The 26282-nt window shown below is 39.4% G+C and overlaps 1 protein-coding gene across 2 annotated transcripts in view; it reads right to left on the bottom strand.

Annotated features, from left to right (window-relative positions):
- LOC128685243 (ATP-dependent RNA helicase DHX30) overlaps positions 1-26282 on the bottom strand; it is a 170800-nt gene that overhangs the window by 138684 nt on the left and 5834 nt on the right. For both annotated transcript variants that reach the window (XM_070082922.1, XM_070082923.1), the window contains exons 2-3: positions 18863-19011; positions 18431-18554 (exon numbers count right to left, since the gene is read on the bottom strand). In XM_070082922.1, coding sequence (XP_069939023.1) covers positions 18431-18554; positions 18863-19011 — 273 coding nt within the window. The remainder of the gene's footprint in view (positions 1-18430; positions 18555-18862; positions 19012-26282) is intronic.

Below are 26282 nucleotides of genomic sequence, written 5' to 3'. Positions count from 1 at the left end.
TGGTAAAATCCTTGAGACAATAATCTCAAGACAAATGACAGAGTTTTTTGACTACCACTCACTACTTTGTGATCGTCAATATGGCTTCAGAAAAGGTTACTCTGCTGCTGATCTGTTGTTAAACCTCTCCACTAAGTGGCACCAGTCACTGGATGAATCCAAAGTCAGCTGTGTGGTAGCACTGGACATTGCTGGCGCTTTCGACCGGGTGTGGCACCAGGGCCTCTTAGCAAAACTTCAAGCACTGGGAATTGCAGGCTTTACGCTATGTCTCCTCAGTGATTACCTTCATGGTAGATCTCTAAGTGTAGTTCTCAATGGAACGGAATCAGCAAGACATCCTATTGGGGCAAGTGTTGCACAAGGAAGCGTGCTGGGTCCATTGTTATGGAATGTCTACTTCAACGACCTTCTTCATCTCATCCCAGAATCACATGCATATGCAGATGACTGTACACTGACATTCACTTATCCAAGAGAAGAAATGCCAGCTGCTCTAAGCTACATCAATCACCAGCTGAGAGCTATATCAGCTTGGGGAAATAGATGGCAAGTAACATTTGCACCTGAGAAAACGCAAATGATGATCGTCTCTAGGCACCATGATGGTAATGCTGGTGCAGTAGTAAGGATGAATGGGAGGATGTTGGCACCTGGAGAAGAAGTTGATATCCTTGGGGTGAAATTTGACTCCAAATTAACCATGAAGAACCATGTTGTAAATCTTGCAAACAAGGCAGCCAGGAAGCTTACAGCATTTCGCCGTATCTCCCATCTGCTTGACAGTAGGGGTTGCAAGATCCTGTACGAGGCACAAGTACGCTCGCACCTTGAGTATGCTCCACTTTCTTGGTTTGCCTGCCCCCCCTCTCATCTGCAACTGCTTGACAGAGTAGAGAACAGAGCAAGACGTCTCATCTCTCGCCTGGACCCATCCTGGATAGATCTGTCATTTCAGCAGAGCCTTCAACATAGGAGGGATGTGGGTGGCCTTACTGTTATGTACAAGGCCAATATTGTCAAAATACCACACTTGGATCCACTTCGAGGACAGTGTGAAACAAGCTTTTATGCCACAAGACGGGCAGAAAGCAGCAACTTCACTCTGGCTGTACCCTTCTCCAGAACATCACTCCATCTGAGATCATACATACCCAGGATGACTCGAGTATGGAACACATTCGTACAGGATAATGATATCAACGAGATAAAGTCAGTTGATCAAATGAAAATGCTGGCCCACAGATGGCTCCAATTTCATCCTGTTTCCTACTTGTATGTCTCATAACAATAAAAATGCTTTCAAATGAGCTGATGTAGGTAACAGCTCTTAGCTTGCCAATAAAGTTAGGAATCCTTAACCTGTAAATAGCTGTCAATAAAGCTAGGGATCCTTAACCCTGTAAAAAAAAAAAAAAAAAAAAAAAAAAAAAAAAAAAAAAAAAAAAAAAAAAAAAAAAAAAAAAAAAAAAAAAAAAAAAAAAAAAAAAGAGAGAGAGAGAGAGAGAGAGAGAGAGAGAGAGAGAGAGAGAGAGAGAGAGAGAGAGATACAGAGAGAGAGAGAGAGAGAGATACAGAGAGAGAGAGAGAGATACAGAGAGAGAGAGAGAGAGATACAGAGAGAGAGAGAGAGAGAGATAGAGAGAGAGAGAGAGAGATACAGAGAGAGAGAGAGAGAGATACAGAGAGAGAGAGAGATACAGAGAGAGAGAGATACAGAGAGAGAGAGATACAGAGAGAGAGAGATACAGAGAGAGAGAGATACAGAGAGAGAGAGATACAGAGAGAGAGAGATACAGAGAGAGATACAGAGAGAGATACAGAGAGAGATACAGAGAGAGAGAGAGAGAGAGAGAGAGAGAGAGAGAGAGATACAGAGAGAGATACAGAGAGATATACAGAGAGAGATACAGAGAGAGATTCAGTCAGCCAGTCAGCCAACCAACCAACCAACCAACCAACCAACCACCCACCCGGCCACCCATCCAGCCGGCCACCCACCCGGCCAGCCAGCCAGATACGTATTACACATGTTCCAGAGTTGTTTCTCTTTACTTAGGGTATAGGTTATACTACATTCTGGCAGGATGACACTACCAGTGGTATTCTCCCATTCACTGTGTCGACAATACATAAAGATAACAGTAACATATGATACTGTATGCAATGTAAAATTTACAATACAGTTCACTACCATGTATACATTATATACAGTACATAAACAATTAAAATATAACAATAGAAGTAAATTATAGTAAAAAGAATGAAATAATGATTGTACATTACATTACAGTACTATGTAAGTAGTTTATATAGGAAAAGTTTGACATTATGCCCTACCCAGTATGTCGGCAATTTTCAAAGGTTCGATTTACGTCTATTTTGACTTACGACCAGTTGGTCGGAACCAAGCTTGGTCCTAAGTCAGATGGTAGGTGTATTTTCTTTCTATGGATTTTCTTTCTTTCTGGGTCATCCTGCCTCGGTGGGAGACGGTTAACTTGTTGAAAAAAGAAAAAAAGTAATGAGTGTTCACTAAATGCATTTTATCACTCTAGGGTTCTTTAAATGATGAAGTATATTACACATGGGTGGGGTTGTGTAGTTTGGCCTGGCTGGCTGCCATACCTACCGCACCTAACTTCAAATTCAAAGTTTATTCTCTATAAGGATTACAATGCTGAGTTTACAGAATTTGGTTATTGTGTGGTTTACATGTAGTAAAATAATAATTACAGAGTGTACCACTAGAACACCTAGCATGGCTAGGCATTTCGGGCAGACTTAGATTAAATCTTAAGTTTAAAATATTACAAAATTATGAGCTAAGTTGGTATTATGGCTAAGTGACTAAATACTAGTTTGTGAGTTTAGCAATGTGAATGCTTTTGTTTTGGCACTATACATAGTTTCAGTATTGGAGTATCACAGGCCAACTTATGACTAGTTAAGATTCATTATTTTGAGATTGAGATTGATATTTCTGTTTATGGTCAAATGGGTGAGTGAGTGTAAGTGTGAACCACCATGTGGTATCGTATAATTAGTTGACGGGGTGTATCAGGGAGATAAGATGTTTTCTGATGGTAGTTTTGAAGGTGATGAATGTGTCTGCAGTTTTAGAATTTTCAGGAAGGGTGTTCCAGATTTTAGGGCCTTTGACATACATTGAATTTTTGTAAAGGTTTAGTCGGACACGGGGAATGTCATAGAGATGTTTGTGTCTGGTGTTGTGCCTGTGGGTTCTGTCACAACTATCAAGAAAGCGTTTTAGGTCAAGGTTAATATTGGAATTTAAGGTCCTGTATATGTAGATTGCACAGTAGTAAGTGTGGATGTACTGAACAGGGAATAAGTTGAGATCTATGAAGAGGGGGGTGTGTTGCCAGGGATGGGATTTAGTGATTATTCTTACTGCGGCTTTTTGTTGGGTTATTATTGGCTTTAGGTGTGTTGCTGCAGTTGAACCCCAAGCACAGATAGCATAGGTGAGGTATGGATATATAAGTGAATGGTATAGTGTGAGAAGGGCAGTTTGCGGCACGTAGTATCGTATCTTGAAGAGGATCCCAACCGTTTTGGATACTTTTTTGGTTATGTGTTGGATATGGGTGCTGAAGTTCAGGTTGTTGTTGAGGTATAGGCCTAGGTATTTGCCCTCATTATGCCTGGCAATTAGTGTTGTCGATCTTAATGTTAATTTGCGCATCTCCTGCTCTGCTACCAAACATAATGTAGTAGGTTTTGTCAGTGTTAAGCGTAAGTTTATTGGCTGTCATCCAAGTCGATATTTTGATCAGCTCCTCATTAACAATGGTGTTGAGGGTGGCAAGATTAGGGTGAGAGATGACATAAGTCGTGTCGTCAGCAAAGAGAATGGGGTTCAGGTGTTGAGATACGTTTGGAAGATCATTGATGTATATGAGGAAGAGCAGGGGACCAAGGACACTTCTCTGCAGAACTCCAGTATTAAGTGGCTATGTTGTTGATGCTGTGTCTTTTTACTACTCACTTCTCTCCCTACAATAAAACTACAAATATTTTGAGGTAATTAATGAGTGTACTGTGTGTGTATTTTACTTTTTATTGTTTTTAATGCCTTGTTCTATTGCTAACTTAATATATGTTTGTGTAAACTTATTATCTGACATTTATAAGTGGATAAAATGGCATTTTGCTTTCTGGCAGTAGCCTCTAACCTAACTTGCCATATAAGTGGGGCCCTACTGTATAGCATTGATCTAAGATACCAAAGATCTATATACAGTGGAACCTCTACTTAAGTGTTTAATCTGTTCCATAACCTTGCTCGCATCTGGATTTGCTCGTTTGCAGAGTCAATTTCCCTCATTTAAATTAATTGAAACAGAATTAATTCATTCCAGTAGAATTCCAGGCACGAGAAAATACTTCAATAATTTCCCTAATATCAACTCTACGGATTATTCATCTATTAATTCATGTAATATGACATAAATGATATTAATAACATAGAAACATGATATGTATACTAAAATAAATAAAATACATGTCATTACATATGTGGCTAGTGGTGGTGACAGCAGCCATTGTTGTTGTTGGGGTTTACAGGACCACCACAGTGGCCATTCCAGCTCCTGACTACACGTGTAGAGAACCTAGGATAACCCAAAAAAAAAAGTCAGACAGAGTGACTTATAAGTGCTACACTCTTAATGCTACACTTAACTGCTACACTCTTATGCTACACTTTGCCACTGCTGCTTCATGTTGTCTGCTACTGCTACCTCATGTCTGCCACTGCTGCTTCATGTTGTCTGCTACTGCTGCTTCATGATGTCTGCCACTGCTACTTCATGTCTGCCACTGTTGCTTCATGTTGTCTGCCACTGCTGCTTCATGATGTCAGTCACTGCTACTTCATGTCTGCCACTGTTGCTTCATGTTGTCTGCCACTGCTGCTTCATGATGTCTGCCACTGCTACTTCATGTCTGCCACTGTTGCTTCATGTTGTCTGCCACTGCTGCTTCATGATGTCTGCCACTGCTACTTCATGTCTGCCACTGTTGCTCCATGTTGTCTGCCACTGCTGCTTCATGATGTCTGCCACTGCTGCTTCATGATGTCTGCCACTGCTGCTTCATGATGTCTGCCACTGCTGTTTCATGATGTCTGCCACTGCTACTTCATGTCTGCCACTGTTGCTTCATGTTGTCTGCCACTGCTACCTCATGTTGTCTGCCACTGCTACCTCATGTTGTCTGCCACTGCTACCTCATGTTGTCTGCCACTGTTGCTTCATGTTGTCTGCCACTGTTGCTTCATGTTGTCTGCCACTGCTACCTCATGTCTGCCACTGCTGCTTCATGATGTCTGTCACTGCTGCTTCATGTCTGTCTGTCACTGCTGCTTCATGATGTCTGTCACTTCTGCTTCATGTTGTCTGCCACTGCTACCTCATGTCTGCCACTGCTGCTTCATGATGTCTGTCACTGCTGCTTCATGATGTCTGTCACTGCTGCTTCATGATGTCTGCCACTGTTGCTTCATGTTGTCTGCCACTGCTGCTTCATGTTGTCTACCACTGCTACCTCATGTTGTCTGCCACTGCTACCTCATGATGTCTGCCACTGCTGCTTCATGTTATCTGCCACTGCTACCACTACCACTGCTCCCACTTTTGCTAGTGTGTTGAAGAGTTTTCCAATATGTGAAGGTTGAGAGGCAGTGTCAATCGGACAGGTATTGTTTACTCTTGAACATCACAAAAGAATTCTGCTACTTTGAGCTCAATTTCAAGGTATTTTTCGTTGTGAAACCAATTAAAATTATATCTATTTCTGATGTATATCTTCCATTCTATCAAACGAGACCAAAAAATCGAGAATATAACCATAAAAACCATACAAAAATATACCGCTAAGGGGAGGCTAATGGCTGAGAAGTGAACTGCGTTATTTATGGTCCGATTTCTTTCATTTTTGGTGTACGCTAAGAAGCATCTATCTTTCCATCATACATTGCCCAAGTTTCAATAAGATACTCCAACAAACCACTGACATCCAATTCCCAAGAACAAGGGCAAGAGCCCCTCACTAACATCGAGGAACCTCCCTTGAGGCCAGCTCGCATCTGGAAGCAAAAAATTGACCAAGTGACTACTTGTATCTGGAAAAACTTGCACATGGATGCACTCGTAAGTAGAGGTTCATACACAAATAACCCACACATAGAAGTGAGAAGCTTACGACGACGTTTCAGTCCGACTTGGACCATTTTTAGTGGAGGTTCCACTGTAGAGCGGAACCTCGTTTTTTGGCCGCTGCATTTATTGGTCGATTCGTATTTAGGCCATTTTTTAAGTAAAAATTTTGCTCCGTATTTTGGCCATTGCCTCGTATATCAGCTGTATTAGATGTGTTAACCCGCCTCTCCTGCCTGGACCCCGCGCTTTGGTGAGTCAGTCTCCCTTTGTCTGTCGGCGAGTGAGCATATACTCTGGGCATTCATCCAAACATTTCCATAAAATCCATTGTTTTTGGTGGTTTTTTATTAACCCTTAACCCTTTGAGGGTCGCCAGACCCTCTCCGAGACTTGCTCTCAGGGTCACCAAATTTAAAAAAAAAAAAAAAAAGTTTCTTTTGAAAAGATAGAGAATCTGTTCCCGATCATAATGACACCAAAAGTATGAAATTTGATGGAAAACTTACGGAATTATGCTCTCGCGAAGTTAGCGGTCTCAACGATGTTCACGCATTGGCGATTTTGCCCACTTTGAGCCCTATTTTTGGCCAATTGCAGTGTACTAGTCGACAAAAATTGTAACTATTTCACTAGAACTCCATTTTTTTCTATCAAATGAGTACAAGAAACCACCCATTTACCTATTTCAACTATCCAATAAAGTGGTCAGAATTTAGCAATTTTGCCAATTTCACACAAATTTCAAAAGATGCCAATTTCTGAATATGGTCCAGAATAAACAAGAAAGACATTCCTGGCACTAAAATAACATTTCCTCTGTTCATTAGTCACGTCTCAAGGCCCCTCTTACATTCTTTTGCTTTCCACTTTGAATTTTTATTCTCACAAAAAATAGAAGATTTACTGGTATGCAGACTACTGCATTAGTGTAGAAGTGGTATAAATAACATCAGCGCACGTGTGAAAGAATATTAGACTCACTAGTTGACATGTATTGGACGCGTAGCATGATTTGTTTACTTTTGAACTTTGGTAAAAATCGAACATTTCTGCTACTTTGAGCTCAATTTCAAGGTACTTTTCATTGTAAAACCAGTCAAAATCATCTCAATTTCTGTAATATGTCTACCATTCTATAAAATGAGACCAGGAAAACTAGAATACAACAATAAATACCATATGAAAATACAGTGCAAAGTTGCTGTTTTAATCCAAAAACACGGTCAAAGTTTTTTTTTCTCATTACGCACTGTGTGCTGCAGGATTTTTTTTATACTGCGCACACTGACCACATAGACCCATTCTTTCATATGTAGGCCTACCAGCATTCTCTCACTAGATTTGAGGGTGTAAGCCATACTAGTACGTCCAAAACCCTGAAAGGGTTAAATGGTCCAAACGTATATATATGTTCACTTGAGCAGCGCCCCGAATATTTTGAAAAAAAAAAAAAAAAAAAAAGTTTTTTTTTATAGAAAAAAGAGCACATTTTTTAAGTGTTTTAGAATAAAAAAACATCATGGTCAGTACTTACAGAGATATGAGGCCGAGAAGTTGGCACTGGATGCTCAGGTGACGGCAACATGGAGTCCTGCCACTTGCAGAAGTGTTGCCGATATACCTTTTTTTTTTATTTTTCATATTATTTTATATAATTTTTGTTTTGATAATTACAATTTACAGTAGTTCTTGTCATTTCATAGCCATTCTTTGTTCTGACACTAGTATTAGGTACTGAAATTGTACTCAAATTGTCACAAACACACTGACAGGTAGACATTTACACCTGCCTTGGCCATTTACTATTGTCTTGGAATATATACAAAGCATTTATATGTCCCAGCAGTGTTTTGGATAAGTGGCAGTAGTAGAAGGATGATGATGACGATGACGATGATATGAGGAGGAGGAAGAGGAGAATACGTAATAATAATAACAGGTAATAAGTTCCCTTGAAGCATGAAAAACAAAGCCCACTACTGACAGTGACATGATAAGATGAGATAACATCTGATAAGAGCTGACTTTTAATGAGCATACGCAAGGGTGCAGCAATAACACTTGATAAGAAAAGATTAGAGGTGACATTTGATGAGCATCGCCCTCCCTTTGTTTTCACTGGTACACAAACATGTCTGTCTATTTGTCTGTCTGTCAAGCTCCCTGTCTATCTGTCTATCCGTCTAGCTCTCTGACTCCGAGAGAGCCACAAGACTGTGTCATCACGTTTACTCACATCTTCAAGCAGAGTATAGCACTTTGTCTGGATTTTTTGGGTTATCCTAGGTGATTTACACTATGTATACTTGCATTTATGTGTACCTGTGAGACAGAGATAGACAGAGACAGATAGACAAAGAGAGAGACAGACACAGATAGACAGAGATACAGATAGACAGATGTAATATGACATTACATCAGTGAATCCTTGGTGTTTGCCACACTGTTTGCTCTAGATGGCGCTGAATTTAACTGGTGCTCCCACAAGGTACTAAGTGCTCCCAGACTTTTTTAATATGGTGCACACAGTGTTAAGACCCATTCTATACTGACCAGGCATCTCAGGGCAATTATGCCAAATTTGGAGGCAGAAAAATTAAAACATATATATACATTTGGGGCTCTACGCGTAAGGATGTATATATACATTTGGACCGTTTAGGGGTTAAGAGCGACTGTGAAATAAGTCACCATGGGCCCCAAGAAAGTTCCTAGTAAAGTTCCTTTGGTAAAGAAAGTAAGAAACACAATGGAATTTAAGAAGGAAATCATAGAAAAATATGAGAGTGGTGTATGGGTGCTGGAACTTGCCAGGTTATATGGCAAAAACAAATCAACTATCACTTCTATCCTGGCAAAGAAAGAACAAAACAAGGAAGCTGATGTGGCGAAAGGGGTAAACCTGTTAACAAAAGAGAGATCACAAACAAATTAAGATGTGGAGAAGCTGTTGTTGTTGCAGATCAGGAAAAAGCAGCTAGTGGGAGATAGTGTTTCAGAGACGATCATTTGGGAAAATGCAAGGCAGTTGCATGCGGATATAAAGAAAATGCCTGGTACTAGTGAGAATGTTAATGAATTTAAGGCCAGCAGAGGCTGGTTTGAGAGATTTAAGAAGTGTAGTGGCATACACAGTGTTGTAAGACATGGGGAGGCTGCAAGTTCTGACAAACGTGCAGCTGAAAAATTTGTGCAGGAATTCAAGAGGTACTTACAGACTGATGAATTCCAACCCCAACAAGTGTTCAATTGTGATGAAACAGGCCTCTTTTGGAAGAAAATGCCAAAGAGGACCTACATCATGCAGGAGGAAAATTCACTGTGATGAAACTAAACTTCTCCAACAATTGGTCATCCAAGTCTGGAGGATGAACAGGAGCAGTGTCCATTACCAGGAGGCACCTGAGTGGCAACTGATTATTCAGGAGGTATTTCTTCACACTCAGGCCACACACTTCATTAAACCCATCAAGGAAAATATGCCTCATGAGCCATGCCTTATTGCTAGCCTTCCACATCACACATAATTTAGTCTTAATGACACTGTTTTTCTTGAACATTCTGGGATTTTCAGTGATACACCAGCAAAGGCTTCACTTTGAAATCCCCACTAGCATTACAACAGAACAAGAAAGTCTTTCATAAGCCTGTGTCCTGGCAGTGTCTTTTCCTCCTGCGTGATGTAGGCCCTCTTTGGCATTTTCTTCCAAAAGAGGCCTGTTTCATCACAACTGAGGGATGAATTTTTCACCCTCAACATACTCCTTGAATTCATACACGAATTCTTCAGCCGCATCTTTGTCTGAACTTGGAGCCTAATCGCCATGCCTTACAACACTGTGTATGCCACTACGCTTCTTGAATTTTATGAACCAGCTTTTGTTGGCCTTTAATTCACTAACAGCAGCACTCGTTCCAGGCATTTTCTTTACGAGATCCCCATTTAACTGCCTTGCCTTTTCGCAAATTATCAACTGCAGAACACTATCTCCTGCTAATTGTTTTTGGTTGAGCCACAACAACAATTTCTCCACATCTTTAACAGACTGTGATCTCCGTTTCATTAGCATATTTACCCCTTTTGCAACATCAGCTTCCTTGATTTCATTTTTCTTCACCACGATCAAACTGATCGTTGATGCGGGCTTTCCGTACATCCTGGCAAGATCCACTACACATACGCCACTTTCATATTTTTCTATGAGTTTTTTCTTGAATTCTATTGTGTTTCTCACCTTCTTTACCAAAGGGCTGGCACTAGGAGCTTTCATTGGGCCTGTGGTGGCTTATTTAGCAGTCACACAATAAACAAGCGCAAAAAACAATATACAGTGGACCCCCGGTTAACGAACTTTTTTCATTCCAGTAGTATGTTCAGGTGCCAGTACTGACCGAATTTTTTCCCATAAGGAATATTGTGAAGTAGATTAGTCCATTTCAGACCCCCAAACATACACGTACAAACGCACTTACATAAATACACTTACATAATTGGTCGCATTTGGAGGTGATCGTTAAGCGGGGGTCCACTGTATATTATATTAACACACTGGCCGATTCCTACCAAGGCAGGGTGGCCCAAAAAAAAGAAAAACTTTCACCATCATTCACTCCATCACTGTCTTGCCAGAAGGGTACTTTACACTACAGTTTTTAACTGCAACATTAACACCCCTCCTTCAGAGTGCAGGCACTGTACTTCCCATCTCCAGGACTCAATTCCGGCCTGCCGGTTTCCCTGAACCCCTTCATGAATGTTACTTTGCTCACACTCCAACAGCACGTCAAGTATTAAAAACCATTTGTCTCCATTCACTCCTATCAAACACGCTCACGCATGCCTGCTGGAAGTCCAAGCCCCTCGCACACAAAACCTCCTTTACCCCCTCCCTCCAACCTTTCCTAGGCCGACCCCTACCCCGCCTTTCTTCCTTACGAAATGTTTCGTATGACCTTGCAATGTTTATGTGCTATCGAGTGGTGAGTCAGGTGGAGAGTAAACATTACATTTTCTCTGATTCAGCATTAGAGAAAACTGTGAATCTGGCATCTGGCCCAGTCACCACCCTTCATAGGTGTTTGTTTACAATTTTCGGCATGAATTATTCATTACTTCTCCCTCTATGATGGCATCTAAAGGTCGTTTTTAGAAATGATTAAACTCAGTGAACATGGTAATAATATGGCTGTGTAGTGTAATAACATGGCTATGTAGTGAAGCCTGGGGGGGGGGGCTACATACATGTACCTACATCTACCGCTGCCTACACTGACTTCCTACAAATAAATACTACATTAAGACTATAAATATTTTAAGGTAAGTAATGAATGTACTGTGGCAGTAAATGATAAAGAGAGGGAACTCTAGAGAGGGTTTTGATACTGGAAGTCCTTATGGAGGAGGATTCCCAACTCCCTCTCCCCACCTCGCCTTCTTCAATATGCCAACAAGAGTCTTCAATAAAGGTATGTAATGTTCATTTATCATTAAAATTTGTGCTTTATAATTATTTCTCAATGTTTTATGTATGTAAAACTATAGTTAATCTTTAAAAAATGTATTTTTGTTAATATTTTTGAGTGTCTGGAAAGGATTAATTGTATTTACATTAATTCTTATGGGAAATATTACTACGGTTTTCGGCCTTTTCAGATTTAGGCCAACCTTCTGGAACGGACTACAGCTGATAACCGTGGGTCCACTGTATTTATATAATTATGAAGATAAAAGATAAAGAATGGATTTAAATCACATGGAAGGTATTTCAAGACAGCATAACATATTACTGCATTCATTAAAAATACATGTAACAAAAATATAATTGCTGAGTAAAAGTAAACAAATTATAATTATTATGATCACAGAAATCCGAGTGATTTTTAAGTTTTAAAAGTTACTTAATGTCACAATGCATACTACAGCAAACTCTTTTCTTCCAGTCAAGTCACTAATTCCAATACAGCCTCTTCTCACTTAACGACAGAGTTACGTTGGTAAACGAATTCATCGCGAAGTAAGGAGTATACAGTGGACCCCCGCTTAACGATCACCTCCAAATGCGACCAATTATGTAAGTGTATTTATGTAAGTGCGTTTGTAGGTGTATGTTTGGGGGTCTGAAATGGACTAATCTACTTCACAATATTCCTTATGGGAAAAAATTCGGTCAGTACTGGCACCTGAACATACTACTGGAATGAAAAAAGTTCGTTAACCGGGGGTCCACTGTACTACAATGGTAGTGGGTTTGTGTCGACCATCTTTGATATTGTTTTAATGTCACTTTTGCACTATTTATAACATTTCTGGTATATTTTTAAATGTTTATACAGTAGTGTACAGTATATTGCAATAACCTGAATAGAGGAAATAAGCTTTAATATACAGTGGACCCTCAACCAATGGCATTAATCGTTCCAGAGGGCTTGCCGATGGTCGAAATTGCCGTTGGTCGAGTTAATTTTCCCCAGAAGAAATAATGGAAATAGAATTAATCCGTTCCTGACACCCCAAAGTCTGAAAAAAAAAATTTTACAGGAAATATATATTTCTTTATATGGAAAGGAATGGGACATGCAAAATAAACAATAATTAAATACCACTTACCTTTATTGTGGAGTTGTTGATGAGTGATGTGCCAGCAGCAGGGGAAATTCAGGATTGTCTATTGCTTGGAAGGAGAATCCCCTTCCACAAAGACTTCAGGTACCAAATCCTTTGGTGGGGTTACCTTCTTTCTTGGTTTTTTTTAATGCCACTAGGACCAGCTTGAGAATCACTGGACTACCCTCTACCACCATCACAACCAGTACCACCCTCTACCACCACCACTTTCGTATTTTTCTACAAATTTTTTCTTGAATTCTATCATGTTTCCCACATCCTTTACCAAAGGGCTGGCTCTAGAAGCTTTCTTGGGGCCCATGGTGGCTTATTTAGCAGTTACAAGCACTAGAAACAGTGGAATAATCCAAAATGTATGGGAGGCACACGTGGAAACCGACAGCAACAGCTTGTAAACAATGGCACACTGAGTCTTGGAGTGACTGGGGACATGTTCCAGACGAACATCGTTGGTTAAGTTTTTCGCCGTTGGTTAAGGCATTTTTTCTATGGCAAAAAGCGCCGTTAGACAAAAATTGCCGTTACTTAATGCCACCGTTAGTCGAGGGTCGACTGTACGTTATTTAGGTATGCATACTGGTCAGAGAGCCCGTTATAAGTACGAAGTGTCGGTAAACGAGTACGTCTCTAAGTGAGGAGAGGCTGTATAAATTTTCTGCTACATCTCTTAAAGATCAACCTATTTTAGACTCACTAAGTTGAGCAAGATGCTGGGTTATTTAAAATATTATAGTATTCAGAATATATAGCAATGTATAATGTATAACATGCTAAGCAAAACTATGGCTAATAGCACTTAGGTAAGCTCTTACATAGGTAGTTTGTATTAATAAATATATACAGTAGGGCCCCAATTATACGGCTGGTTAGGTTCCAGGCTACCGCCAGGAAACCGCCGTAAAGTGGAACACCCTTTTTTTCCACTTACAAATGCATACAAACACTAGATAACAAGTTTACACTAACATATATTAAGTTAACAATAGAACCAGGCATCAAAAAACAATAAAAAACTACAATACACACATAGTGCACTCATTACTTACCTTAAAATATTTATAGTCTTAATCTAGGGTGAGACAAGTAGTATTTATTGTAAGAAATCAAGTGTGGTATGTATGGTAGTCAGCCAGGCTACCATACCAGGCCACCCCACCCACACATACAATTCTATGATATTTAAGCATCCCAGAGCGATAAAATGTATATACAGTTCACTCATTACTTACCTTAAAATATAGGGTGAGATGAGTAGTATTTATTGTAAAAAATCAAGTGTGGTATGTAAGGTAGTCAGCCGGGCTACCATACCAGGCCAACCCACCTACACATAATATTCTATTACATTTAAGCATCCCAGAGCGATAAAATGTATATACAGTTCACTCATTACTTTTTTTTTTTTTTTCAACAAGTCGGTCGTCTCCCACCGAGGCAGGGTGACCCAAAAAAAAGAAAGAAAATCCCCAAAAAGAAAATACTTTCATCATCATTCAACACTTTCACCACACTCACACATTATCACTGCTTTTGCAGAGGTGCTCAGAATACAACAGTTTAGAAGCATATACGTATAGAGATACACAACATATCCCTCCAAACTGCCAATATCCCAAACCCCTCCTTTAAAGTGCAGGCATTGTACTTCCCATTTCCAGGACTCAAGTCCGACTATATGAAAATAACCGGTTTCCCTGAATCCCTTCACTAAATATTACCCTACTCACACTCCAACAGATCGTCAGGTCCCAAGTATCATTCGTCTCCATTCACTCCTATCTAACAGGCTCATGCACGCTTGCTGGAAGTCCAAGCCCCTCACCCACAAAACCTCCTTTACCCCCTCTTTCCAACCCTTTCGAGGATGACCCCTACCCCTCTTTCCTTCCCCTATAGATTTATATGCTATCCATGTCATTCTACTTTGATCCATTCGCTCTAAATGACCAAACCACCTCAACAACCCCTCTTCTGCCCTCTGACTAATGCTTTTATTAACTCCACACCTTCTCCTAATTTCCACACTCCGAATTTTCTGCATAATATTTACACCACACATTGCCCTTAGACAGGACATCTCCACTGCCTCCAACTGTCTCCTCGCTGCTGCATTTACCACCCAAGCTTCACATCCATATAAGAGTGTTGGTACTACTATACTTTCATACATTCCCTTCTTTGCCTCCATAGATAACGTTTTTTGACTCCACATATACCTCAACGCACCACTCACCTTTTTTCCCTCATCAATTCTATGATTAACCTCATCCTTCATAAATCCATCCGCCGACACGTCAACTCCTAAGTATCTGAAAACATTCACTTCTTCCATACTCCTCCTCCCCAATTTGATATCCAATTTTTCTTTATCTAAATCATTTGATACCCTCATCACCTTACTCTTTTCTATGTTCACTTTCAACTTTCTACCTTTACACACATTCTCAAACTCATCCACTAACCTTTGCAATTTTTCTTTAGAATCTCCCATAAGCACAGTATCATCAGCAAAAAGTAACTGTGTCAATTCCCATTCTGAATTTGATTCCCCATAATTTAATCCCACCCCTCTCCCGAACACCCTAGCATTTACTTCTTTTACAACCCCATCTATAAATATATTAAACAACCATGGTGACATTACACATCCCTGTCTAAGACCTACTTTTACCAGGAAGTATTCTCCCTCTCTTCTACACACCCTAACCTGAGCCTCACTATCCTCATAAAAGCTCTTTACAGCATTTAGTAACTTACCACCTATTCCATACACTTGCAACATCTGCCATATTGCTCCTCTATCCACTCTATCATATGCCTTTTCTAAATCCATAAATGCAATAAAAACTTCCCTACCTTTATCTAAATACTGTTCACATATATGCTTCAATGTAAACACTTGATCTACACATCCCCTACCCACTCTGAAGCCTCCTTGCTCGTCCGCAATTCTACATTCTGTCTTACCTCTAATTCTTTCAATTATAACCCTACCGTATACTTTTCCTGGTATACTCAGTAAACTTCTTCCTCTATAATTTTTACAATCTCTTTTGTCCCCTTTCCCTTTATATAAAGGGACTATACATGCTCTCCGCCAATCCCTAGGTACCTTCCCCTCTTTCATACATTTATTAAACAAAAGTACCAACCACTCCAACACTATATCCCCCCCTGCTTTTAACATTTCTGTCATGATCCCATCAGTTCCAGCTGCTTTACCCCCTTTCATTCTACGTAATGCCTCACGTACCTCAACCACACTTACATTCTGCTCTTCTTCACTCCTAAAAGATGGTATACCTCCCTGGCCAGTGCATGAAATTACCGCCTCCCTTTCTTCCTTAACATTTAAAAGTTCCTCAAAATATTCTCGCCATCTACCTAATACCTCCCTCTCCCCATCTACTAACTCCCCTACTCTGTTTTTAACTGACAAATCCATACTTTCCCTAGGCTTTCTTAACTTGTTTAACTCACTCCAAAATTTTTTCTTATTTTCATTAAAATATCTTGACAGTGCCTCTCCCACTCTTTCATCTGCTCTCCTTTTGCACTCTCTCTTCACCTTTCTTTTACTCTCCATATACTCTGCTCTTCTTATAACACTTCTGCTTTGTAAAAACCTCTCGTAAGCTACCTTTTTCTCTTTTATCACACCCTTTACTTCATCATTCCACCAATCACTCCTCTTTCCTCCTGCCCCCACCCTCCTATAACCACAAACTTCTGCCCCACATTCCAATACTGCATTTTTAAAACTATTCCAACCCTCTTCAACCCCCCCACTACTCATCTTTGCACTAGCCCACCTTTCTGCCAATAGTCGCTTATATCTCGCCCGAACTTCCTCCTCCCTTAGTTTATACACTTTCACCTCCCTCTTACTTGTTGTTGCCACCTTCCTCTTTTCCCCTCTACCTCTTACTCTAACTGTAGCTACAACTAAATAATGATCCGATATATCAGTTGCCCATCTATAAACATGTACATCCTGGAGCCTACCCATCAACCTTTTATCCACCCATACATAATCTAACAAACTACTTTCATTACGTGCTACATCATACCTTGTATATTTATTTATCCTCTTTTTCATAAAATATGTGTTACTTATTACCAAATTTCTTTCTACACATAGCTCAATTAAAGGCTCCCCATTTACATTTACCCCTGGCACCCCAAATTTACCTACTACTCCCTCCATAACATTTTTACCCACTTTAGCATTGAAATCCCCAACCACCATTACTCTCACACTTGATTCAAAACTCCCCACGCATTCACTCAACATTTCCCAGAATCTCTCTCTCTCCTCTACACTTCTCTCTTCTCCAGGTGCATACACGCTTACTATAACCCACTTTTCACATCCAATCTTTATTTTACTCCACATAATCCTTGAATTTATACATTTGTAGTCCCTCTTTTCCTGCCATAGCTTATCCTTCAACATTATTGCTACTCCTTCTTTAGCTCTAACTCTATTTGAAACCCCTGACCTAATCCCATTTATTCCTCTCCATTGAAACTCTCCCACCCCCTTCAGCTTTGTTTCACCTTAAAATATTTGTAGTCTTAATGTAGGGTCAGGAGTAAGTAAATGAGATAAAACGAATAAATGAGAGAGAGAAAGAATGAGTGCATGAGAGAGTACAGGCGCAGAGTTATGTAAACAAACCAGGCGAAGGTAAGTTTTGTGAACAAAGTGTACACGTCTGGTTTGTGTACAAGTTACATTGTGTACAGGTTGTCTCTACATTGATACGGTAGAATAAATAAAGAAGAACACTCCCATTCTCGTGTAACATCATTTTGAGAAGATATGATGCTCTGAGTGAAGGCAATGGAAATAAGTCACTCTGACTTTTTTGGGTTATCCTAGGTTCTCTACACATATGTTGTTATGTATGATAATCTATGTAACTGTATTTGTGTATACCTGAATAAACTTACTTACATACATACGAAAGGAATAATTTTCTACAGTTACCCCCAGTAACACATTTTCTCTTATGTTAGATTAGAGAAAATGTTATTCTTGGCATCACTTGTACAAGTTATCTGGCTACCACATCTCATATTTATGTTTATTTATTCTATTGTGGGGTGTATTTATCATCTTTTTATGTTATGTATCGTGTTTATTATATAATTTTGAAAAAATATCATAGATGGATTAATGAAAATGTGTATTTAACGTAATATACGACATTTAAATGAGACTCGATGATTATTATTATCATTACTAATATGACGTCTGGAGACATAAGACACACTTAATGTGTACCTGCATGCCAGCACAGTATGTAAGTTTATTTAAGTACAGGTATACATAAGTATAATTATCAGAGTATATATAAAATATGAAATAACTTTTAAAAACATTTGAAATTTTGGAGTTTCCAGACAAAATGGAGAGACTTAGTGCTTACTGAGCTCACGAAGAATGTAAACAAACAGGGTGGGGTGCGGTGACCATATTAGAAAGTCAGGTGGGGGAGCCGTATAGCGAGTTTTGGTCATAATTTGAAATGACCGTATTAGCAGAACGCCGTAAAGTGAAACGCCGTAAAGTGGGGCCCTGCTGTATACTGTAAATAAAATAAATTATCTATACCTTCATCCTCCTCCATAAGAATATGTTTCTTAGGTCCAATGTCATTCTCTAAATCATCCGTGACATGAGGATATTCAGACAGACGAAGGCCTTGGAACTCTTGACTAATAAGTGGCTGCACCTCCTAGAATTAAGTGATTATAGTATGAGATACAAGTTGTACAACAATCATAGTATGCATTTCAATGATGCAATCCATGGTTTGCATAAAGGGATCCATACGATAAGAACATTCATCCAAGCAAAGAATTAAGATTTTTTTTTTTATAAAGTAGTGCAGTCTTGGCAATACAATGTATAAATGTGCATTCTATGTTTAATAAAATGAAAACTATACAGATGTTTTCTGTGAGCATGTATTTAATTAAAATTTTAAAATAATATTTTGTATTTAATTTTAAAATATTTATTTTGCAAGTAAAGATAGCTAACCTTATCAAAGTGAGTGAACAAGTCCCAGCCTTCATCTATAAGAGAGCTACACACAGTAATCGAAGGCGGAAGATTCCACTTCTGAAGCAATTTTTCCTTTTCTTCTTGAGACACTGTTACTGGGTAGCCATATTCATTTATATAATTACCTGAAATAATCAAGATACAGTGTATAGACAATGAAACTGCCAATCCAGCCATCTGTATACTGGCACCACCTAAATACTTAAACCATTCAAATCAATCCAACTAAATTTTCAATGAAATATTTATGGTGTGACCTTTCGATTATAAAAAAAAAAATACGGTAGAATTAGAACTGCATATACATTTAATGTTACTGATATCAATGCAAATCTTTTCTAAATCATTTTTATATTTTTATGCTTGCTAATTCCTCAACACTGAAATAAAACTAAAAAGAGGTGGAAGAATCTGAATGAGCAGCAGGAATCAGGTTAGTCTCATGACATCACACATCCTTGTCTAAGGCCTACTTTTACTGGGAAATAATTTCCCTCTTTCCTACACACTCTAACTTCAGCCTCACTATCCTCGTAAAAACTCTTCACTGCTTTCAGTAACCTACCTCCTACACCATACACCTGCAACATCTGCCACATTGCCCCCCTATCCACCCTGTCACACGCCTTTTCCAAATCCATAAATGCCACAAAGACCTCTTTAGCCTTATCTAAATACTGTTCACTTTTGTGTTTCACTGTAAACACCTGGTCCACACACCCCCTACCTTTCCTAAAGCCTCCTTGTTCATCTGCTATCCTATTCTCCGTCTTACTTTTAATTCTTTCAGTAATATACTCAACAAGGTATACTCAACAAACTTATCCCCAGAGGCATGAGTTCATCTCATAGGTGACAGTTTTCTCTCTGTGGTACTTTGGTATCACTGTCACTACTCTAGCTCTTTCCAGTGAAAAGGTATGACTGTTTTACAAAATAAATCATCAAAAAATAATGAACACACAGAGCTCAAACAAAGTATCAGGAGAATGTTTACTTCCAGTCATTAGCTAAGGTGCCACCTTCTGCCGAATACTCTTCCACACCTCCATTGTCATTAGTAGTCCCCACCATCAGAAGTGTGAATCACTTTTAAGGAATTAACTGGTTCCAAAATGTCAATGTCATGTGTGAAACCTCGCAATTGGGAACACTGTAAGTTGGTAGTTTGGTGCCCAACTAGTATGCTCATAATTTTTCTTGGTAAAAATAAATGTAGTATTTTTTCTTAGATATTTGTATTGTATAGGGTTTATGATTAAATTTTATATTTTAATTTTTAATAATTTGTTCACAAATTCATTTAATTTTTGTATATGACATTATGGCACAGTGGACCCTCGTTTTTCATAAGGCTCGAAAGTCGTAATTTTTGGAAATTGTGACTTTTTTCGTCAAAACACTGACTCGCGAATCGTCGTTTGACTCGCAAATAGTCGTTCGTCTCAGAAGCATACTCACAGCCCCGAGCCGCCTCATACTCCATTCCCAGCCAGTGTGCCATTGTTTACCAGTGACCATCCCCTCACGTGTTCATACGAAATATTTCATAATATTCCATTCATTTTATTGCTTGCAACTGCTAAATAAGCTACCATGGCTCCAAAGAAAGCTCCTAGTGCCATGCCTTTGGTAAAGAAGGTGAGAAATACGATTGAATTCAAGAAAAACATCATTGAACAATATGAAAGTGGCACACGTGTGGCAGAACTGACCAGGATGTATAAGAAACCCCATACAACCATAGCTTCCATTGTGGCCAAGAAAAAGGAAACCAAGGAAGCTGTTGTTGCAAAGGGGGTAAATATGCTGACAAAAATGAGATCGCTAGTACTCAAAGATGTTGAGAAGTTATTGTAGGTGTGGATCAATGAGAAGCAATTAGCAGGAGATAGTCTACTGTAGTCACTTATTTGTGAAAAGGCTAGGCAGTGGCATGACAATCTCGTAAGGAAATTGCCTGCAACGAGTACTGATATTTGTGAATTTAAGGCCAGCAGAGGCTGGTTTGAGAGATGTAAGAACCGTAGTGGCACACACAGTGTGATAAGGCATGGTGAGGCTGCCAGTTCTGACAAAAATGCAGCTACAAAATTCGTAAGTGAATTCAAGGAGTACATACAGACTGAACAATTAACCCTTAAACTGTCCAAACATAGATCTATGTCCACGTGTGGGTGGCTCTGAACGTAGATCTACATTTTTTTTTACACGCTTTCAAATGGGGAAAATCAAGGTTGGAGTGCTATGCATGTGAACGTAGATCTACGTTTGGACAGTTTAAGGGTTAAAACCCCAACAAGTGTTCAATTGTGATGAAACACGCCTCTTTTGGAAGAAAATGCCAAAGAGGACCTACATTACTCAGGAGGAAAAGGCACTGCCAGGACACAAGCCTATGAAAGACAGGCTGACTCTCATGTTTTGTAGTAATGCTAGTGGGGATTTCGAAGTGAAGCCGTTACTAATGTACCATTCTGAAAATCCCAGAGGGTTCAAGAAAAACCATGTCACGAAGAGTAAATTGTGTGTTTTGGAAAGCAAATAATAAGGCATGGGTCACGAGGGAAATTTTCCTTGAGTGGTTCAATGAAGTGTTTCGACCCAGTGTAAAGAATTACCTCCTGGAAAATAAATTGGATCTCAAGTGCCTCCTGCTAATGGACAATTCACCTGCTCATCCTCCAAACTTGGATGACCTAATTCTGGAGGAGTTTGGGTTCATCACAGTGAAGTTCTTACCCCCTAATACCACTTCTCTCCTCCAGCCCATGGACCAGCAGATCATTTCAAACTTTAAAAAACTCTACACCAAAGCAATATTTCAAAGGTGCTTTAATGTGACCTCAGACACTCACTTGGCCTTAAGAGAGTTTTGGAAAGATCACTTCAGTATCCTCCATTGCATAAGCCTTATAGGTATGGCTTGGGAGGGAGTGACTACCAGGATTTTGAACTCTGCTTGGAGAAAACTGTGGCCAGATTGTGTCCACAAGAGGGATTTTGGTGGGTTTGGTGCAGACCCTGATGAACCTATGGCAGTTGTGGAATCTATTGTGGCACTGGGGAGTTCCATGGGGTTGGATGTGAGTTTGGAGGATGTGGAAGAGTTGGTGGAGGACCACAACGAAGAGCTAACCACTGACGAGCTGCAAGAGCTTCAGCTGGAACAGCAACAGGCTGCAGCTCAGAATATTGCTTCAGAGGAGGAGGAAGAGAGATGGAAGAAGTTACCTTCTTCAAAAATTAAGGAGATTTTTAAAATGTGGAGTAGGCTGGAAAGATTTATGGAGAAACATCATCCTGACAAAGTGTTGCAAGCCATGTTGGCAACATGTACAGTGACAAAGTCTTGGCCCATTTTAGGAAAGGTTTAAAGAGATGCCAGAAACAGAGCTCTCTGGACAAGTATTTAGTGCCAAAGGTGTACAGTGACTCTCAAGCTGGTCCTAGTGGCATTAAAAAACAAAGAAGGGAAGTAACCCAAGAAAAGCACTTGGTACCTGAAGTCTTTATGGAAGGGGAGTCCCCTTCAAACAGTAAATAATCCAATCTCTCCCCCCCCCCTCCAGTCTTCCATACACTAAAAAGAATCACTAATAAAGGTAAGTGTTATGCTGTTAATGTTGCATTCATCATGTCTCATTGTTTTGTGTATGTATGTGGCATGCAAAGAGTACGTAACCTTTATTCAGTGCATGTACACACCCTCATTTTCAGGCTATCTCCCTCAACCAGCGAACCAGGGACTAAGGGTTGACGATGGGGCCCCGTCGTTCAATCAATACCCAGGTTCCACCCAATGAGAAGATGGTTTTGGCAATAGCTGAGGTGATATGGGTACCACTCACCCATCTACCCTTGTCATTCCCATTCTAGAGCTGGTTGAAGCACGGTCTGCTCTCTAGTGGCTTCTATTCTGCCTTGCTTACTGTGGAGTGCACTAATACCTATTGCTGTACATAGTGTATATAGTGTACATACTTCTGTTCTAAACTGGTGAAGGATAATATAAGTCGAAAATTTTTCTGCTGTGTTTATTTTGCTCCCTTTACACCCAGGATAACAGGCCTTTGGGACTCCTGGGTTGTAATAATGTGCATCTATATTTCATGCAAAAAAAAATTTATTTAATACTTCTGGGTGTCTGGAACGGATTAATTGTATTTACATTATTTCTTATGGGGAAAATGGTTCTGCAAATCGTCAATTTCGATAATAGTCACACTTTCTGGAATGGATTAATTACGAAAAACGAGGGTCCACTGTAGTATTGTAAGCTCGTATTTAGGTAAATATTGCTCAAGAAATGTGTAATTTCCAAAGTCTGGGAACAAATCCTGTTTTACATGTTATACTGGGTTTTTATGTAGCAAGGGCCAGAAGTGCATTTAATCACACAAAGTGAGGGACAGAGGTAAGAGCAGTGTAGAAGGACTTTGGCAAAAGCTAAGTGACAAAATTATTGATGTGGAAAACCTTGGTGCTAAAGTTATCTGCTGTAGAAGGCAATGTAGTGAAAGCTTGGGATGCCAGGGGTAAATATTATTAGCAGCCATTTATTGAATTATGCACAGAAAAAAAATACAATGATACAGTAGGCTATAGTTACGTTAAGATGAAGAGAACAGATATCACAAGAATATGACGTTCTAATTTTTTATTAACACATCGGCCGTTTCCCACCACAGTAGGGTGGCCCGAAAAAGAAAAGCTCTCTACATGTCCAAAAACTCTATACATGTCCAAACCATTTCAATAACCCCTCCTCAGCCCTCTGGATAATAGTTGTGCTAATCCCACACCTCCTGCTAATCTCCAAACTATGGATTCTCTGCATTATATTCACACCACACATTGCCCTCAGACATGGCATCTCCACTGCCTCCAGCCTTCTCCTTGTTGCAACATTCACAAACCATGCCTCACACCCATACAAGAGCCTTGGTATAACTATACTCTCTTACATTCCCCTCTTTGCTTTCATGGATCAAGTTCTTTGTCTCCACAGACTCCTCAGTGCACCACTCATCTTTTTTTGCCTGTCAATTCTATGATTCACCTCATCCTTCATAGACCTATCTGCTGACACGTCCACTCCCAAATATCTGAGTATATTCACCTCCATACTCTCTCCCTCCAATCTGATATCCAATCATCCATTACATAATTTTTTGTTATTCTCATCACCTTACTCTTTCCAATATTCACTTTTAATTTCCTTTTTTTACATGCCCTACCAAACTTGTCAACCAACCTCTGCAACTTTTCTTCAGAATCTCCTAATAGCAGTGTCATCAGCAAAGAGCAACTGTGATAATTCCCACTATGCTCAATTCTTTTATCTTTTAACCCCACACCTCTTGCTAACAACTGAGCATTCACTTCTCTTACAACTCCATCTATAAATATATTGAACAACCATGGTGACATCACACATCCCTGTCTAAGGCCTACTTTTACTGGAAAGTAATCTCCCTCTTGTCTACATACTCTAACCTGAGTCTCACTATCCTCGTAAAAACTTTTCACTGCTTTCAATAACCTACCTCTTATTCCATACATTTGCAAAATCTGCCACATTGCCCCCTATCATATGTCTTTTCCAAATCCATAAATGCCACAAATACCTCTTTACCCTTATCTAAATACTGTTCACCTATATGTTGCACTGTAAACACTTAGTCTACATCCTCCTACCCTTCCTAAAGCCTCCTTGTTTATCTTCTAACCTGCTCTCCGTCTTACTCTTAATTCTTTCAATAATAACTACCATACACTTTACCAGGTATACTCAACAGACATTCTTCTATAATTTTTACACTCTTGTCCCCTTTGCCTTTATACAAAGGAACTATGCATGCTCTCTGCCAATCCCTAGGTACCTTACCCTCATCCATACATTTATTAAATAAAAACACTAACCACTCCAAAATTATATCCCCACCTGCTTTTAACATTTCTATCTTTATCCCATCAATCCCAGCTGCTTTACCCCTTTCATTCTACTCACTGCCCCATGCATTTCCCCCACACTTACAAATGCCTCTTCCTCACTCCTATAAGATGTTATTCCTCCTTGCCCTATACATGAAATCACTGCTTCCCTATCTTCATCAACATTTACCAATTCCTCAAAATATTTCCTCCATTATCCCAATACCTCTAACTCTCCATTTAATAACTCTCCTTTCCCGTTACTAATAAATCCATTCTTTCCTTAGGTTTTCTCAACTTATTAATCTTACTCCAAATCTTTTTCTTATTTTCAACAAAATTTGTTGATAACATCTCACCCACTCTCTCATTTGCTCTCTTTTTACATTGCTTCACCACTCTCTTAACCTCTCTTTTTCTCTCCATATACTCCTCCCTACTTGCATCACTTCTACCTTGTAAAAAACTCTCATATGCTAACTTTTTCTCCCTTACTACTCTCTTTGCATCATCGTTCCACCAATCGCTCTTCTTCCCTCCCGTATCCACTTCCCTGTAACCACAAACTTCTACTGAACACTAACACTATATTCTTAAATTTACCCCATACATCTTCTACCTCAGTCCCTATACTCTCACTAGCCCAGAATATGATGTATGAAGTACAATAACAAAAGTTTATTAGAATATATCGACTGATAAAATACTGACGAGTAGACTTTTGGACATGCATGTTTTTAGAAGAGCAAATACATATTTTTTTAGTGACAGTTACAGAGTAAGAGGAAGATGGAGTACAAGAAAGGTGTGAGTGGATGAGTGAAAGTGAAGTAATTAAAGAAGGGGATGGTTAGTGGCAGGTATAATCAGCTGTTGTAAGAATGATGAGCTCTCAACCCTTTGCTCTTTTTTTCTATGTTCACTTTCAGCCTGTATTTCTTTTATACATATTCTCAAACTCCTTCACCATCTTTTGCAACTTCCTAATTTCCCAAAAGCACAGTTTCATCAGCAAGAGCAACTGTGATAATCTCATATTTTTAAGCCTGTATTTCTTCCCAACTCTAGCATTCATTTCTTTTACAACCATATACAAAGGATCCTCGGTTTTCATGATTAATTCGTTCCAGAAAGTCTGACGAAAACTGAAGCAATATTTCCCATTAGAAATAATATAAGTACAATTAATCTGTTCCAGACACCCAAAAATATTAACAAAAAATACATTTTATAAAGAATAACTATAGTTTTACATACAGAAAACAATGAGAAATAAATATAAATGACCAATGAAATGGATAAATGAACATTTAACATCACTTTTACCTTAATTAAGACTCTTGTTGGTGTATGGAAGACAGCAAGGGGGGGAGGAGAGGGAGGAGGAGAGGTTAGTGTTTGGAAGGGGAATCCCCCTCCATAAGGACTTCAGGTATCAAGGCCCTATTCTGGGTTACTT

The sequence above is a fragment of the Cherax quadricarinatus genome, chromosome 8 (genome assembly GCF_038502225.1).
Source record: "Cherax quadricarinatus isolate ZL_2023a chromosome 8, ASM3850222v1, whole genome shotgun sequence".
Taxonomy (NCBI): Eukaryota; Metazoa; Arthropoda; class Malacostraca; order Decapoda; family Parastacidae; genus Cherax; species Cherax quadricarinatus.
This window is presented reverse-complemented; position numbering and strand designations above follow the sequence as displayed.